At 41.1% G+C, this 17,670-nt stretch overlaps 1 protein-coding gene and 1 pseudogene across 2 annotated transcripts in view; one reads left to right on the forward strand and one right to left on the reverse strand.

Moving 5' to 3' along the window:
* Nucleotides 1–17,670, reverse strand: part of stab1 (stabilin 1) — a gene marked incomplete at its 5' end in the record, with an annotated part of 59,741 nt that overhangs the window by 40,549 nt on the left and 1,522 nt on the right. Inside the window, 21 exons of the mRNA XM_079218251.1 lie at nucleotides 330–441; nucleotides 532–618; nucleotides 1,293–1,385; nucleotides 1,984–2,046; nucleotides 2,403–2,561; nucleotides 2,678–2,758; nucleotides 3,383–3,436; nucleotides 3,703–3,816; nucleotides 4,553–4,624; nucleotides 4,907–5,044; nucleotides 8,491–8,613; nucleotides 10,668–10,744; nucleotides 11,568–11,695; nucleotides 12,017–12,153; nucleotides 12,402–12,589; nucleotides 13,614–13,721; nucleotides 14,375–14,470; nucleotides 14,630–14,699; nucleotides 14,932–15,017; nucleotides 16,453–16,568; nucleotides 16,680–16,801. Coding sequence (XP_079074377.1) covers nucleotides 330–441; nucleotides 532–618; nucleotides 1,293–1,385; nucleotides 1,984–2,046; nucleotides 2,403–2,561; nucleotides 2,678–2,758; nucleotides 3,383–3,436; nucleotides 3,703–3,816; nucleotides 4,553–4,624; nucleotides 4,907–5,044; nucleotides 8,491–8,613; nucleotides 10,668–10,744; nucleotides 11,568–11,695; nucleotides 12,017–12,153; nucleotides 12,402–12,589; nucleotides 13,614–13,721; nucleotides 14,375–14,470; nucleotides 14,630–14,699; nucleotides 14,932–15,017; nucleotides 16,453–16,568; nucleotides 16,680–16,801 — 2,224 coding nt within the window. The remainder of the gene's footprint in view (nucleotides 1–329; nucleotides 442–531; nucleotides 619–1,292; nucleotides 1,386–1,983; nucleotides 2,047–2,402; nucleotides 2,562–2,677; nucleotides 2,759–3,382; nucleotides 3,437–3,702; nucleotides 3,817–4,552; nucleotides 4,625–4,906; nucleotides 5,045–8,490; nucleotides 8,614–10,667; nucleotides 10,745–11,567; nucleotides 11,696–12,016; nucleotides 12,154–12,401; nucleotides 12,590–13,613; nucleotides 13,722–14,374; nucleotides 14,471–14,629; nucleotides 14,700–14,931; nucleotides 15,018–16,452; nucleotides 16,569–16,679; nucleotides 16,802–17,670) is intronic.
* LOC306736398 (nuclear factor 7, ovary-like) lies at nucleotides 5,625–7,197 on the forward strand (annotated as a pseudogene). Its single transcript has one exon. The product of its transcript is annotated as a nuclear factor 7, ovary-like (transcript).

A 17,670-nucleotide genomic window follows, 5' to 3' on the forward strand; every position in this document is an offset into this window, starting at 1 on the left:
TCAGCCTCGGCTGTACTTTGTGTTCATTGCTAATTAGTAAACGTCTGCAAGCTAACACGGTAAATCAAGATGTTTGGCATAGTAAAATATTGCACATGCTTATCAGCATGTTAGCATTGTTATTGTGAGCATGCTAGCATTTAGATCCTATCACACAATTTACTAAATAGTGCACTATACTTAGTGCCATTTAAGAGTGTGTACCTTTATCCACGATATAGTGGCCTTAAATATTCCACAATAGAAGGCAAGGCACTGCTGTCAGTGAAGAAACTTAAATGCTGATCGCTTCAACAGAAGTTGCTCTCTAAGTGAGGAGGAGATGTTACCTTCATCACAGTTTTCTCCATGCTTGAATGGATCTGTACAGATGTGGCAGGCGACACCCTTGAGGCCTGGCTGACAGCTGCACGAGCCGTTGCCATGGATCCCGTCAAAACACTGCATGTGGTGAAGAAAAGAAAACATAAATAAAAACATAAATGCAATAAATAATGCAACAGTAAAAGGAGCATTTTGCATGTCGCTCACCGTTCCTTTGTCGTAGCAGGGATGCTGGAATCCTCCAATACAGGGTTTACAGTCGGGACCATAGAAACCTTTACAGCACTGTTCGACCTGTCAATCAAACACACACGCACCAAAATTAAAACAGATAAGATATTCCTTTATTAGTCCCACAGTGGGGAAATTTGCAGGATTACTGCAGCAGACGGGTAAAGTGCACAAAAGAGACACATAGTGAAAATACAAAAAACAAGTAATATGAATAAACAGTAAAGAATCCACAATAACAATATATATATATATATATATATATATATGCAGAATAAAGTGTATTTATATTGTTTTAGATTCATACTATTTCACCATTTGACGACCTGAACAGTAAAACCATCGACTGTGTCAGTAGTAGTTCTTGACTGAACTTTTTAAATGTGGGTCAAATCAAATAATGTTTGGGTTTTTTGACATTGGTATTCAATGATATTTTTGTATTTTTTTATCTAAACAGTGAGATTAAAAATGTCCTTCACACAAGTGTCCCAGCCAAGACAGCACTTTGAACTCTGCAATAGAAATGGGCCGCCACTGCCCACATTGGTATTTTAGCTTCCTGTGATGCAAGTTAAAACACTTCAAACCCCTGAAACCTGTAGAACCTTCAGTAAAAGGTTATGCAAGTCAATAAACCACAATAGTTAATGAAGGTTATGAAACTGAAGGAAGACACAGTCAACACATCTTCTCGTTAGAAGGCGCCGTGACTTGAAGCCAAAACTAAGTCTCACCTTTTTGGTGGCGTTGCAAAATTTGGCGCAGCCTTTACTGAGCGTCGGCCTGAGGGGAGACGTGACGTAATCGCAGCCGATCTGATGACTGGCCTGGAGACGGACACACAGATGTGTTAACTCTCTGTCGTCCATTATCGAGGAAAAAAATATCGAGGAAACGTCTGCACACAATTTGCTGAACTGATTCACGTGGTTTAGCTGAGGTTTTAAAGCACCAATTCTGGAATATGGATCCGGCAATCGAAAAAACAAACAAACAGGGAATTATAATTCTTTGACAAAAACAATGTAATGCAGTTTTTAATTATCACACCAGGTAAATTAAAGCACAGACTCATATCTGGAAAATATCCTACATTCTGTGTTGAACCATATTCTTTACTTTTTGATTGCTACAGCTCCAAGTATTTTATTTATCTGACATCAATTATAACCTGTGCTTTTATTCAGTAGATATCAATAACACATTACATCACCATAACACTTTCTAACCCTCAACCCGTTTATTCATACGAAGTCTTATTGTTTCCATAAACACAACTTTACTGAATGCTCCTCCATGTATTCACCTGACACTTTATTACTCTCTGCGTAAGGCTTTCCGCATCAATATATTTGTTCTAACCCCCAGGGGGCTCTGTAGACGGGTATAGAATAGAAATGTTGCAGTAATAATGATGTGTTTTACCATTTCAGTGGTGCCATCTGGACATTCAGTCTCATAGAGATAACTGCAGTGAACACATGGACTCTGAAAACACACAAACACAGTCATCGTTCATCACAAGTCGAGCCTCGGATCAGTTTCAATAATAACTTTTCAGTAGAAACGTCTCTGCACTTTGAAATGCAAAAATGGTGCACAAATTATTAATTATTAAAAACCTATACCATTTTAACCCGACAAATGAAAACAATATAGCTGAACCAGAATTTGTTTTTCAATCTGACAATTTTGTGTGTAAAATATAAATTAGCATGCTAATGTTAGCCGCCGTTAGCTAGTCAGCGACTGTTGGGATCTTTATATTGCCTGTTGCCTCTGCCGTCTGTGTGTGTTGCTGTTTGTTTGTTTCTTAAGAGTTTGATTTTGGACTCTCTGCTCACCACGACGATTTTGCTCTCTGTGACATCACAGCGGTGCGGCAGGATGGGGAGGATGGAGGGCGGGTACAGAAACCCGTCAATCATATGGATGATCCCGTTGGACGCCACGATGTTTGTGCTCGTCAGATGGACGCCCTTTTCGCCCAGTAGGATCTCACCCTGGAGGAAGAAAGGGGGAGGGGAGGTTGTGTTAATTAAAACTGCTCATGTTTACTGCAAATTATTATTAGTCATGTTAAGAGAAACACTGTCAAAAGCAAATCAGAGACACTTACATTATTAGACACAGTGATGGTGACAATCTGATTGGCCATCGTCTGAATCTGCGGGAGAGCCGTTAACTCGTCGACTGTCAGCTACAGACAGAAAAAGAAAAGATTATTCACATAAATGTTTAGGGTTTTTTTGTCAAACATCATGCTGGACAGGACAAACAACAAGGATGCTGTAGATATTCTTAGTGCCTTAGAGGTGCTACATTTGTAATTTAGCACGTGAGTCCTTGTGTGTTTGACCCGCTGGCCAGCTAATGGCCGTTACTCTGCACTGCTCTCATATGGCGGTTACTGCTTATTCGTGCTTATTCGTGCCAGGCAGTCGCCATGTTGAGAGCTGTGTGGAGGCAATGCCTCAATCTTTATCATATGCTCTGAATTTGGAATTTTGCAACTTTAACAGCAGTGGAGCTAAAATATAAAGCTTGTACTAATGGTGGCCCTAAAGGAAAGATCATGGGATCAGTACATCTTAAGGGTTCATCCTCTGAAGAGCAGGAATGTGATGAGAAATATGACAGTTTGCCTATGAAGATTTGTATGAGGCCTGTTGTTAGATAACGAGATATCTTGCTGTGGACTAAAGTATTGGGCAGAACGTTATTTCTTTGTATGCCTTCTTCGCAAGCAGAGGACAAAAAGACAAAAAAAGGAAGAAAGAACCAAGTTTGAAACAGTGATGCGTGGGTTGAGGAGTTGTCTTACCACCGCCTGGGAGAAAATATGGTGTCTGAGAAGTTCCAAAAGTTTATATTTGGCCTTGAAAAAGAGAAGTATATCATGAACATGTCCTGCATTAGCATAATGATTGCTAAAAGAACTAACAATTGGTAACTGGGGTGGTAGAAATTATGTTAGGAAAATAAAAAGCTTTGGAAAGAGCTGCTATCGTCTTTTCATGGAATTCGGAGGTAACAGGAAATATAGACTAAAAGCAGACTCATCCTTTAAAGTTAGCTGCATGTTATCTACACTATTAACAAATACACTCAACAAATAAAAACGTAAATGCTAATTACACCTACATCGTGCAGCATGTATAAGATGCTGCCGTCTCTGGCTTTGTCCACAGCCTCGTTGGTGGGGACGAACACAGTCAGGGGACCAGGACCTCGCAAGGGGAGAGGCGACCCGCAGTTCTACGAGCACACACACACACACACACACACACACACACACACCATGTCTGAGAGCCAGAGATTAAGCATTGATTCCTAGACATGTAGAAATGTCTCAATTCCAAGATGCATCACGAGACGGATCGTTTTTATTCTTCCGCTTTAGCGCCGATCGGATGTTATTACAAGAGATGGTTTTACGGTTTCAATTACCACATCCGTTAGCAACCATTGAGCAGGAGGACGTAATCACATATGTGTAATCTCATATGAATATATTTGTAGTGTAGGGTGTGTGGTAGATGGCTCCTCTATGAGGAACAACACAAGTACAGAAGCATGTCAGTCATAGACTGTACACAAGAACATGGAACAACAATGGAACCATAATTTACTAAATGAACATCATGCTGTATTGAAGAAGATTTGAAACTAGAGATTGAGACATAAACTCATGTTTACAATGTTTACTGAGGGAATAAATCTAGAGAGAAGTAGAATCTTTTTCTCAGACTTCTAGAAAATCTGACTTTGCCCCCTGATGGTCAGTAGAGAGAATGCAGGTTTAAGACTCTTCCGCATTGCCTTCACTCGTCAGAACAGGAGGCTGCCGCCTGGTTTCAGTACACCAGCCGGTCGGCATACACAAGTACGACGCCGTTGTCAGGTAGACAAAGGTCAGCACTCTGCACCAGAGTTTAGATTTATGAATAGTTATCGCTGCAGGCCAATACGATGCTCAAAGGGAAATACTCACATCAGCTAGTGACAGGAAGCGGTTGTATTTTTCATCCTTCATCAAAATCTCTCTGATCGTCTTATCAGCGAACTGGACACGAGAAGAAGAAGAAGATGATCGAATGACCGACATTTGCTTTTATGGACTGCAATGTTTTAATGCAGTTGGCAAACAGGTTAGCAGGAAATCTAGTATACATTAAACTGGACAAATAAAACTACATATTAATGCATTAAGGGAGATTTTCTTTTGTTAAACAAAAATACTGAGCACCAGAAATGCTCAAACAGCATTTTGAGAATGTGAGAATGTGGTATTTTGTTTGTTTTAAGGTAATTTTCCATATTTTGGTGAGGTGCTCATTTCACTCACCTGTTCATCACGAGGAGACTTGTCAGAAAGCGTGTTTGTGATTGGCCGGTCGATGATGTGGATGATCCCATTGGCTGCTGGCAGGTCTTCCTGGATGACGTTGTACAGTCTGCTGGGGTTCTCCATCAGAATGAACCTCTACGTCAACCAGACAGAGATACAATCTGGGTTTATGCAGTTAAAAAATATGTGAATAAAACTAATAATACTACTACAACTGAGGGGCAGCAAACATTTTTGAAGTTCAGCAACTACTGTGAGTCTCTGAAACCACAGCCTAAACATAGAGGCATAGTACTTCAGTGTACTTTAGTTGGTTTCTGTTTTTTGAATGACGCATCACGCATGCTGACTCATGATTTCCTTGCCGTTGTTGTTTGTGGCTGTCGATCATGACATCAGCTGTTTTGATCAGCTGGTCTCTTCTTCTCTTCACACATAATCTGTTATTGATTAAAGCTCCGCCCTCTCTGACGCAACACAGACTAACAGGAAACAGCGTTTCATTGCTTATACCTGAGAGACACCGACACAGTAAGTAGGCAATATTCGTCTCAACACCAAAACTGCAGCAGGGAAAACTGGAATTACTGGCATACTGAATTCTTGCACTTTAACCTAGTGCCGATTTCACATAATGAACTGGGCGAGGCACTGAAGTGAGGTGAAAGTAACTTTCTAGCCTGACTGACTTTACTTTCGGCTTGCTGTGTTTTCAGTTTCACTCGGAGACAAAATGGCTTCCAGGTCGGACGAGAATCTCATCTGTCCTGTCTGCTGTGAAATCTTCAAATATCCTGTTGTTCTGTCGTGTAGCCACAGCTTCTGTATAGACTGTCTGAAGAGATGATGGAGAGAGGAACAGATACAAGAGTGTCCAGTTTGTAAGAGAAGATCAAAGAGGCATCCACCTCGTAACTTGGCCTTGAAGAACATGTGTGAGGCCTTTTTACTGGAGAGAGAGCAGATAGCTCCAGAGACTCTCTGCAGTCTGCACTCTGAGAAGCTCCGACTCTTCTGTCTGGACCATCAGGAGCCGGTGTGTCTCGTCTGCAGAGATTCAAGGAGACATACCGACCACAGATTCAAACCCATCGATGAAGCTGCTCAGGATATCAAAGAGGAGCTCCAGAGATCCCTGAAGCCCTTAAAGGAGAAACTGAAGCTCTGTGAACAAGTTAAAGGAAACTGTGATCAAACAGCAGAACACATGAAGGTCCAGGCCTGACGAGCAGAGAGAACGATTAAGGAGCAGATTCAGAAGCTTCACCAGTTTCTAGAGGAGGAAGAGGAGGCCAGGATCTCTGCTCTGAGGGAGGAAGAGGAGCAGAAGAGTCAGATGATGGAGGAGAAGATGGAGGCTCTGAGCAGAGAGATAGCAGCTCTTTCAGACACAGTCAGAGCCACAGAGGACGAGCTGAGAGCTGAAGACGTCTCATTCCTCAACAACTACAAGGCTGCAGTGGAACGAGTCCAGCAGCGCCCCCTGCTGGAGGATCCACAGCTGCTCTCTGGAGCTCTGATAGACGAGGCCAAACACCTGGGCAACCTGACCTTCAACATCTGGACCAAGATGAAGGACCTGGTCTCCTACACTCCTGTGGTTCTGGACCCGAACACAGCTGACCCAGAACTAGTCGTGTCCACAGATCTGACCAGTGTGAGATTTGGAAAACGACAACAGCTTCCAAAAAACCCAGAGAGGACCACATTTTCCTGCTCCCTCCTGGGCTCCGAAGGCCTCAACTCAGGGACTCACAGCTGGGACGTTGATGTTGGAAACAACACGGACTGGGAGCTGGGCGTGTTGGGAGAGGACACCCAAATGAACGGACGCCTACAGTCTGGATTGTGGAGAATTTTGCTCTCCAACGGTAAATTCACAGCGTTCTCCATGCCGAATCAAGAGAAAGATCTGCCGGTGATGAAGGAGCTCCAGAGGGTCAGAGTTCATCTGGACTTTGACGGAGGAAAACTGTCTTTCTCTGATCTTGATACCAACACACACATATACACCTTCACACACAAATTCAAGGGCACTATGTTTCCGTACATTTACAGTGAAGATCCCCTCCCGCTAAAGATCTTACCAGTGAAGATCACTGTGACGGTGGAAAAGTTGACCGTTTACCAAAGCATCTTTCCTCGTCTTTGGTGGTAAATAGGCAACTGGTTGCAATGCTGCATATTATGACAATGTTGGATGTACAGGATTATTGCAGCAATGTGATGAAATACTCTAATTTTATTTTAACAAGTTATTATGTGTGATTGGATACATTTTGGGAACATTGTGCAATGACTTGTGGTACTGATGTGGCAAATATTTTTTGCTGAAATCACAAAGAAATAAACTTTTCTTATCGCAAACAATGAAAAATCTTTGTCCGGCAGGATAAAACCAACCACTAAAACAGATTATATTGCACGTGTACACATGATTTACTGCAGTTAGATGGAAATTATATATATTTTTCATACTGAACTAGTGAAATAATACAGTGATGAAGGACGTTACACCTAAACCACACCCCCAGTTTATAATAATTACAATAATGATCAGGCAAGCCACAGGTTTACACATGTGACTGGTCTGATGAGTCAAAAGTATTAATACTTAAATGAACAATGCAAATGGGAATGGAAATGGGAATTTTATACTCATAGAACCTGTTAAAATCACAATTATTTTACTACTTAGTTTTTTCAACTTCCGTGCCGATAAAACAACTGAGTATGGGAACCAATATCAAAATAACGTGGCTTACCATGAGGAATATGAAGAAAAAAAAGGTTCTTTGTGTTGAACAAAATACTTCCGATGCCTTTAAAAATCAAAACATTTTAAATGCTTCGTGCTTAATTTTGTCTAAACGTTGCAAATTTATACGGTTTGTGTTTTTGGGCTATATAAATTAATTTGATTTGAAGATTATGAATACACACATTTTGACGGACACATTTCAGTGAGTTCAGGATATTAGATGCCCAGCCTCAGTCAAAAGCAAGTACCACTCGTGAGACACCACAGAGCTGAATCTGACGATGCTGAACATTTAGGCGCGATGACAAAGCTGAACGAGTTGTTATCAAGTTGACATTGTGTCTTTACTTTCTTTGTGTGATTCAGGAGGTTGGAACTGGATTATTAGTTCTGTAAATTGAGCGGCAGACGGTGGCATTAGTTAAAAATGTGTGTTCTGCAATGTTAACAGGATGAAATTAAAGGAAAAATATATATCTAATGAATTGCCGAAGCAGAAACCAAATCAATCTCTCTGATTTTCCTCTGTATTATTATGATTATGGGACCAATAAAAATGAAGTTAATGAACATCCTTGTGTCAGTTTGTACATGTATGCCTTGTGAGGATTCTCCCACCACCAGGACAACTGAAATATTTGTTCCATCTGCAGTTTGGCTGCTGAACATTCAAACTACGGTTTAATCATTTCAAGACTCTTCCAGTCAGTTCACTAGAACTAAACACTGTCCTCTGAAAAACTTGTAATACTTTACACTATATTGTCCTCTCGTTCAAAGAATGAATAACAGGGTTGTTGAGTTTTTGAGGAGGCGTTACCTTGTTGTCTTTGCTCCTCCACCTGGATCCTCCGTACAGGTTGAAGTCTCGTCCCTCCAGATCCTTGTAGAGGTGCTGACCCAGGATCAGGTGGTTTTTACACATCAGCTCCTCATTAACACCCTGTAGAGACATGTGTTGGTGAGTAAATATAATAATCTTCTTCTCAATTGTAATTTGTTAAAAGACATGTGTGCGCTCTCTTTTAAAAAATGTACAACGTGAAAAGGTGAAAAATGCTAAAAACTGGAAAATTAAACAAAGCTGCAAATAGTGAATGAAGAGAATCCAACAGAAGTCTAACTGATGCAACAACAAAAAAGACATTTCACTCAGAGCGAGGAAGGATTTGATTTGACATGCACCCTGGGGTGCACTTGGATACAGATTGGTGATGTAACCTGGGATGGATCAAAGTGTGTTTTGGGTCTTTTAACAGCAGGATTATTCAGAGGTCATGGATGACTCTTTCTGATCTGGAGCCATGTGGAGGCTTTTCTCAGGAGCCTCTGATGCGTCTCATTTTCTGTTTTTGTCACTTTCACTGCAGGAATATCAGTTGGCGTCGTCTCTGACTTCCTTTCCTCTCGCAAACGACTGCACACTGACACGCGCTAGCGTTAAGCACAAAACCAACGCAGATTAAAAGAAGTTCCTTACTTGTGACACATTTTTGTAAAAAAAAAAAGAAACATAAAAAAATGCCACAATTGTCACCAGCGTGAAGGCATGAATACATTATTGAATACATTATTCCCCGACACTTGGGCCCAGTGGGGGGTCAACATGGAGCCGGCGGGCCGCCAGACCTGCAACACACTGAGTAATTCAAAGCAATGTCTGCTCCGTCTCTGAGCAGCGGACATTCTCTAGATTGGAGAGGCTCGCAAAAAAAAGTGTGAAATAAAAAAAAAAGCATTATGGGTTTTAAATGCTTTGTAGTAATTTAGCAAAATCACAAAAATAATCTTTAAATCTTTGTGTTTTCTTGCTCAGGTGTGCTACCTTTGCAAGGTGAAAGATCGCCCGCAGTGTTGGCTTCCACGACACTCTTCTTATAGTATAAATAAAAACACACGTATTGGTGAACGTTTGCCGTCTGAGACATTTCTTCAGCGCTGCCACTTGGCCTATTAATTTGATCTCATCGAGAGGGAAACCTTTTAAAGTCCGATGTGCACATTTAACCTTTATAGTCTGCGGGTTTCCTTTTTACGGTTTCACATTCTTGCTTTAAACATCTAAAATGTCCAACTCAGGTTTCTATGGTTACCTCAGACTTCACAGGCAATGTGTGTCTGTGTGTGTGTGTGTATGCGTGCGTGTGTCTGTGTATGCGTGCGTGCATGCATGTGTGTGCCTGTGTGTGTGTGCGTGTGCGTCTGCCTGCATGTGTGTGTCTGTGTGTGTGCGTGCATGCGTGTGTGTGTGTCTGTGTGTATGTGTGTGCGTGCGTGCCTTCATGCATGCACATAAGTGCCTGCGTGTTTCTGTGTGTGTGTGGGTGTGTGTGTGTGTGTGTGTGTGCGTGTGTGTGCGTGCCTGCGTGTGTGTGTGGGCACCCATAGGCCGCACCCTCTTGATTTGTTCTAGTTTGCAGTGACCATCTGTCTCTGTTTTCACGCCGAGCTGAAAGTGTGTGCGTGAGATGTGACGGGACGGTCACGAGGCGACGACAGCGTGCGTGTAATACTAATGTGTTTACAGCCGACACTTCGTTTTGATCGGCCGACGGTATGTTGTCAGTATGTTTTGACGATTTAAGCTACAAATCGAGCTCCATTTTTGGGTCGACGTTGCGGTAAGTTCAGACGCGCAGCAGCAGACAGACGAGAGGCAGCAGGATGTCAGTCGCTTTCAGAGAAAACCTTCTGCACAGCGAGGCGTCAGAGAGAGACGGACAGGGAGTTATTTTTTTATTTTGAGCTCTTGATGGGTTTTGTTCCCACCTGAAACAACTCGGATTCACAACTCTTTAGAGCCAACGCTGAAATACTTTAAAGCATCATACATCTATAGTTTTAGTTACAATATCCAGGAGAATCATGTGTTTCTGTGTTAAGAAACATTAAGGAGATTATTTAAAAAAACACTTTGAAGCAGGAGAGACAGTCAGGTGGTTATCTAGACAGACAGACAGACAGACAGATAGACAGACAGACAGACAGGCGACCTACAGTCAGAGGCGCTTTCAACACGGGGATGAACGCTGTGAAGGGTCCGTTGTGACTCAGCAGCCGTGAACAGCCTTTCTCTGAAACACACGCAGACGTATACCAAAAGGTCAAAGGTCACAACAAAGAGTACAAACTCGCTCTAGGTAGCAGCAATTAGAAAAAGTGAATTCCTCTTGCGTTCACAATAACGTTCAAAATGTAGTTATGTGGTCTCACATTACTGCTCGTTTATTTAATGAATACACCTTTTGGCCGTTGTTGTGCATTCATAAATAGATTTGAGATGGAACTAGAGTTATATCCCTCCGCCAACCAGTCATGTTGCAGTGTACATTTGTATACATGTTGACCCAAAATGTCATCACTTCACTTTTTTAAATCTTATTAGAGATGTTGAAATTGTCATAATTGTCATATTCGTTCTTGAGTTATGGCCCAAACGTGTTGTGTGCAAGTGGACATTTGTATCAAATTTGAAGAAATTTGCTAAAATGTTATCGGATCAGCAGGAGAAAAAAAGGTGAGATGGGGTCAAAATATATAATACTATCTAAAATATAACTTCCAGATAAGCTTTGATCACGTTTGACGGCAATATTGATTACACAAGGCTGCAGACTATTTTCTTTCACTAATGTTCCACGTAAAATTATTTTAACTGCCTCCAAGTCAGAGTAAACCATCAAAAAAAACATATTTAAATTGATTAGGAAATACAAGATTGTGAAGAAAAGAAGTGTTAGGAAATTAAACAGATTCCCGTAGTAATATCAATCTTATATATAGGATCGCCGATGAACTTCTTCGGTCCGTTACACCACAAAGAGATTCACACCTCTAAAGAATAGCACAGTTCAGTATCACAAAAACATTTCGACAGTGAATTTGTGGTTCTTTTACCAAACATGGCGACGGCTCCGGTCAGATTTTCTCTCTGGCTCCCACTCCTGTCCAGTTCTATCAGCCGCTCCATCAGGGTACCATAGCAACGGTGTCCGTCACCAATCTCACCCGCCTCACACGTGCACCTGTGGGGTCGGGACAGTATAATACACGTAAACAGTCAGTTCACACCTGGAATAGAGACTTCTGATTGGATATCACTCCGACCCAAAGAAATATACGCAAATAAACATGTAACATCATTTCTGTCTGCAATGACCAAATACCTTGTTGTTTTTAACTAGTTTTTTTTCATGATTTTAATTTACTTACCTGTGCCGAGCAAATGGAGCATTTATGGAGCTATAGTATATTATTTATTTCACTATGGCGCTCTTCTCAGATGCATGTTACTCAACGCATGGTTGCCAGTTTGAGAGAGCAGACAGACAGACAGACAGACTGACCTGGCATGTCCATCCAGTTCAGTTTGACAGACAGCTGTGGGGTCGCAGGTGTCTGCTGAGCAGGCAGAGACCAGCCGACAACCAAACTCAGCGCTGCCACCTTCAGGGGACATGCCAAACATGCACTCGCAGCTGGACTGACAGACAGACATGTAGAAATACAGACAGACAGACAGACAGTCGGACAGACAGACAAAGACAGTGTGGGTAAACACAGTTTTAGAATTTAGCTCTGGTTTAAATTCTGGACACAAAAATTACTTGTGAATATTTGTTCTGACATCAACTCTCTGTGTTGTTGGTCTTGGTACTGATGGTGACTCTAGTTCAAGGACATGTCTTGTACTAGACCGGGTTCTGGTTCTGGTTCTGGAGGGACCCTCACCTTGTTGGGTCCTTTGAAGACACAGACGGTCGAGTTGATGGGACACCCGCCGTTGTTCTCGGAGCAAGGGTTTTTGGGTACGCAGATTTTGCCGTCGCCCTGGTAGCCCGGCTTGCAGACGCAGGTGACCCTTGACCCCTGTGAGGAGCACTGGGCGTTGACGTCACAATCCCTCGGTGAGCAAATACCTGATCCGGAATACAAACATCTAACTCAGTCCAGATGAGACTCTTTTATTTTTTATCCTCAAGACAAAAACAAACATTCACAAAACATTATTGTTTATTGAAATTATAATTAAAATAAAGAGTACTAGACCTGCTTCTAGTCTAGTTCTAGAGGGTAAGGAACAGAGAGTGAGACAAAGAAATCCGTTGTGGGTCAAGGTCTTGTTCTTGCCCTGGTTCGAGTTAATCTGACTATCGTCCTTTGCTGTAATGTTCTTCTAGACCAGTTTTTGCTATCTACAAAAATCTGAGGAAAATCTTTCAGGACTTTTGAGACGCCATCAAAATATAGTGTTCGGCACACAGAAAATAAAATTATTGGGTGGATGAGAAATAAACCACTATTCTGAGATCTGTGGAAAAATGTAAAGTTTGTCCTGAAGGTGGCGCCAGAGGAAAGGTCATGTTGTGCGATGGACATTTTACGTCATCACTCTGTAGACGCTTTTACAGTTTGTAAACAATGAAGACGAATGCAAGAGTGAGCACGCAGTTTGGCAACGAAAGTATGTCAGAGTCATACAATCTAAGGGCGGAGAGTATTAGCTTACAGTCGAATACAGTCTATATGTATTTGCTGGAGAAACCTAGCATTTATTTTGCTAAACCTAGCGATTAATTGATAGCATACAGTTTACTGCATACAACGACCTCATCTGTGGTCAAGTACAGAACGTCAAACAACGTGACATAGACTCATGAGTCTGACTTTATCGATTAAAAAAAAGGTCAACAAGATAAATAGATTGTGATCAAAGACTTAACCGGTGTTTCGCTTTAACGGGTGACTGTGTTACCTGCCAAATGTGTGGGGCAGAAGATGGGCAACACAAGGTCTATAGTCTTACTCACCTTACCTTTCAACAGGCTTTACATTGTCATGTAACATATTAAACAGATGAACCGGGAGACAAGAAATAGCATCATATAAAACTAATATATGGGAACCAAAACTTGAGAAATGACTACTGAGTTGTGTGTTTACTTGCGCATTTGCCCAGTTTCGTCTTCCTGTATCCGGGCAAACATTCACAGTCGGCGGCTTCTCCTTTACAGTACGAGTAGGGGCTGCAGCTACTGCACCTGCTACTCACTGCCAACAACACACAAAAAACAACAGCAGCTCACTATGGGAAACAATTAATCGTCACACGGAGCTAAAAACAAACTGGAGCAATAAATGCAATACGTGTCACAGTGTGTTCCACCAACAGAAACGCCACGGGGTAGAAAACCGTAATACTAAGCACAGTGTGTCTTATCTAGTATATTCTCTGATCAGACTGTTCCAGTTTTAAATAATAATTTTGCCAGTTTTAGACTGTAGTTTATTCAGCCAAAGCTTGTCTGAATAAAGAGACACGCTTGTGTTTTGGAAACAAAACTTTAGCTTCTTTAATGTCTCACCGTTCAAGAGGTGTAAATACAATATATTCCTAAAAAAACACACAACTGAATATCAATCAGAGCTCAGGCAGAACAGGACAGTCCTCGTTTATCTAAAGATACGAATATAGCATCATCTATCACTATGAAATTGTTATGTCAATGAAACCAAACATGATTTTTAGGTTGATAGGATATTTTCTGAGACTGACATTATTAGAGGGGAAAATTCAGCATAATGCATTCTCTATTTTGATATCTGTGAATGATATATGTTAGCCTGATAGCATGCAGTAATAGGGTTGTTAAATATGGTTTATATAATCTACTACAGTTTAATACGGCATGTCATGGTCCTACCTTGGTCACAGCGCTTCCCGGTGTACGGCGGCTGACACAAACACTCTCCATCACCTTCTGGACCTTTAGTACACACTCCATTCGCACAGTCACACTCTGTCCAGACAGACACGCAGACAGAGGACAGCTTTTCAAACAACAGTGGGACATTTTTGCAGCTGTTGACGAAACAATTTGAAGGTTGTTTTTTTTTTTGCCTCAGTATTTTTTCTTTTTATAGGCTTTAGAGTCTCATACAGGATGACATCAACCTACCTTTATCACACTTTTCTCCAAAGAAGTTTTCTTTCTTACACTCCTGACAGGCAAAACCAGAGTAGCCGTCCTAAAGAGAGGAAACCAAGACATCAACAATCTATACGACATTACATTTGTTTCCAAATCCACAACTTCACCAAAAGCAGAAACACATCAGACACACACAAAAACATCTAAATCTCCTGTCAGAGACGTAGAATGAGTTGAGCAGTGGTCGTTATTGTTAATGGCTATAGCTACTGTGCCCTTTAAATACAGAAACAATGGTATAGTAAGTTAAACACAGACAGGATACTGACATCACAGATGCAGGTCCCATTGCCGAGGTCTCCATCCAAACAGGTTCCGTGGAAGCTACAGGTCTTCCCAGACCAGCTAGGACAGGCTACAGACAGACAGGTGATACAGAGAGAGAGAGAGAGAGACAGGTGACAGGTACATTATCACTGTTCATTGTTTATGATACCATGTGTCTGAATCACATTTCTTGTCAATTTCAGTGCCTCTAATGGCCACTGCTACAAAAAAGCCATAATCATTTTAATAACATATATTTTTTTAATGAATGTGAAATGTAATTATATTCCTAATTGAGAACACCTGCACAGGTCTCTATACCTTAACTATTCAGGATAGTTTAGTGGAAGCAATGAGGGCATATAACGGCCAGTAATTTAAATTCACAGCACTGACGCAAAACTAGTGACGTTGACGTTACTTTAGATTAAGCTAAAAGCTAAAAGCTAAAAGCGACTTCTTTCGGAAACCGGTTAATTACAAGCTAACTAACCTTCTCTAAGCATAAATAAGTTATTAAAGTATCTTACTTGTTGTCGTACACACACAACTGACGGCACAAAAACAAAATAAGGCAACAGAAAGTCCCAATTAACTCGACCAGATGTTCTAACGTTTATTTTGTTCTACCTGTGAGACGAAAGGAGAGCTGCGCAGTCCCGTGGTCATAGCGGGACATGATTGGTGGAAAGGACTGACGCTCAATGAGTCAACCAATCAGAACTACAGAAAAACAGACGAGTCCCGCCTTCTTGGTAAGTGGCCGTTACTTTTCTCTTTTTAAATGTAGGACACTTGAAATATAGATTTTTAAAAGAGTATTATTTTCACCATCGATTTATCTGTTGATTATTTTAATTTCCAGATGGTCAAACTCCAAATATTGTGTTTTGTCTGAGGAACGGTCAAAAACCCAAATCATAGTTAGTTATATATCAATTTTCTGTCAGTCAACACAACATATTCAGCAATGATTAATTAAAATTCACAATTCACGTGCTTCTAAATACTATTTGGCTCTATATATTACAAAGATATTAAACACTTGATTAAAAGGAGCATGATTGGTTGACTGACCTCTTGCTCTTACCTCTTTAAATGCTTTAAATGTTCTCTGAAACTCTGTATACTGTGTGTAAAATGAGATGTGTGCCTGTTAGATCGTTAAATGAACATAACAAATACATATGATTATTTTCTACTAAAAACACAACAACATATTATCATGAATATATAGGATTATCACCGGAAATTAGTATTAAATGTATCCGCACCGCTATTAAGTTAAAGTTATCACTGTGACAACAGGTGCACAGTATAATTATTCATGTCATCTGTGGGTCTTTGCATGTATTTGATTGGCTAGTGTGACTCAATGACGTCAAGGTTCACCTTTTTAATCAGACACCAGAGACCACTGGCTCTACCTGAGGTATGTGTGTGTGCATGTGCGTGTGTGTGAGTGCGTGTGTGTGAGTGTGTGTGTGTGCGTGTGTGTGTGTGTGTGTGTGTGTGTGTCTTACAGAGACAAAGAGGTCCCCAGTGCTGTGGGCAGCATTGTGGCTGCATCAACCCCTTCGTACAGATGCGCTGACATCCATCCAACGCCATCTCCCTGCCGCCGATCTCCACCACGTAACTGCAGCACACAGTGAACATGCTTCATTCACATACTACTACTACCACTACTACAAACCCCACTTTGAACTACATTGAAGTGAAAACACAGCGTGCATCCTGGCACGTGTACCTGCAGTTGGTGGTGCCCCCGCTGCTGAAGCCTTGGGCGCAGCTGCTGTGAGCGGCACAAGAAGTGCAAGAGGTGTGCATGTCCACCCTCTGTGAGATATCACAGCGACCAGGAAGAGGAGTCTGAGGGTGCACAGGAGATTTATCTATTACAGTCTAATACAGCGACTGGATGAATGAGGGAAATCCTTTATTCGTGTGTCCCATGTGGGGTGCTCAGTCCACATGAGCTCACGAAATACTAACGATGCATGCGAGAGAAAACAAAGACAACATGTGACACTAAAGTATGTGTGTATTCATCATATTCATTTCACCAGTGGTTCACTATCATTGATGTATTCATGTGTCAGCAGTGTTTCAAAGTGGCAGCTAGTTGAGTTCATTTAAACTACTTTGTTTACTGTTGAGTATTTCAAATTATAAAAAATTATATTTTATTTATTGATCAAATGTTTTTGCATGTTAACTTTGAACCTGCAAAGTAACCAGTAGCTAAAGTTGTGTGAAAGTGACGTGAAAAGCACAATATTTCCCTTCAAGGGGTAGAAATATTAAATAGTGGAGTATAAACTGGAAGTATAAGTACCTTTAAACTGTACACAAACAGTACTTGAGTGAATGAAATTAGTCACTTTTCACATATAAAAACACACTTAAAACAACGTAAGTGGAGAATCCTTTTCAAAGCGTTTGTCTGTGTGAGAACCAGCAATGCAGATATTTGAGGAAATGTTTTAGTAGTGAGGGCAACTCCACAGACAGTGAATACTGGACAGAATGGGACACTACCACAGCTACCATGCTGGGTTTACTGGGATATGGATACATCTGATTCATACATGAAATATTTACTCCTCAAAATCAAACTCTTCTCATCAGAAAGTATGGAGAAAAAAAATCTTAAAAGTGTCAATCTTCTGATCAATTGAATGCCACAATGCAAAATATGTTTTAATGTGTATTTCCACATTAAAAATGTCTGTTGTTTG

Source organism: Taurulus bubalis (assembly GCF_910589615.1).
Source record: "Taurulus bubalis genome assembly, chromosome: 5".
Classification (NCBI taxonomy): Eukaryota; Metazoa; Chordata; class Actinopteri; order Perciformes; family Cottidae; genus Taurulus; species Taurulus bubalis.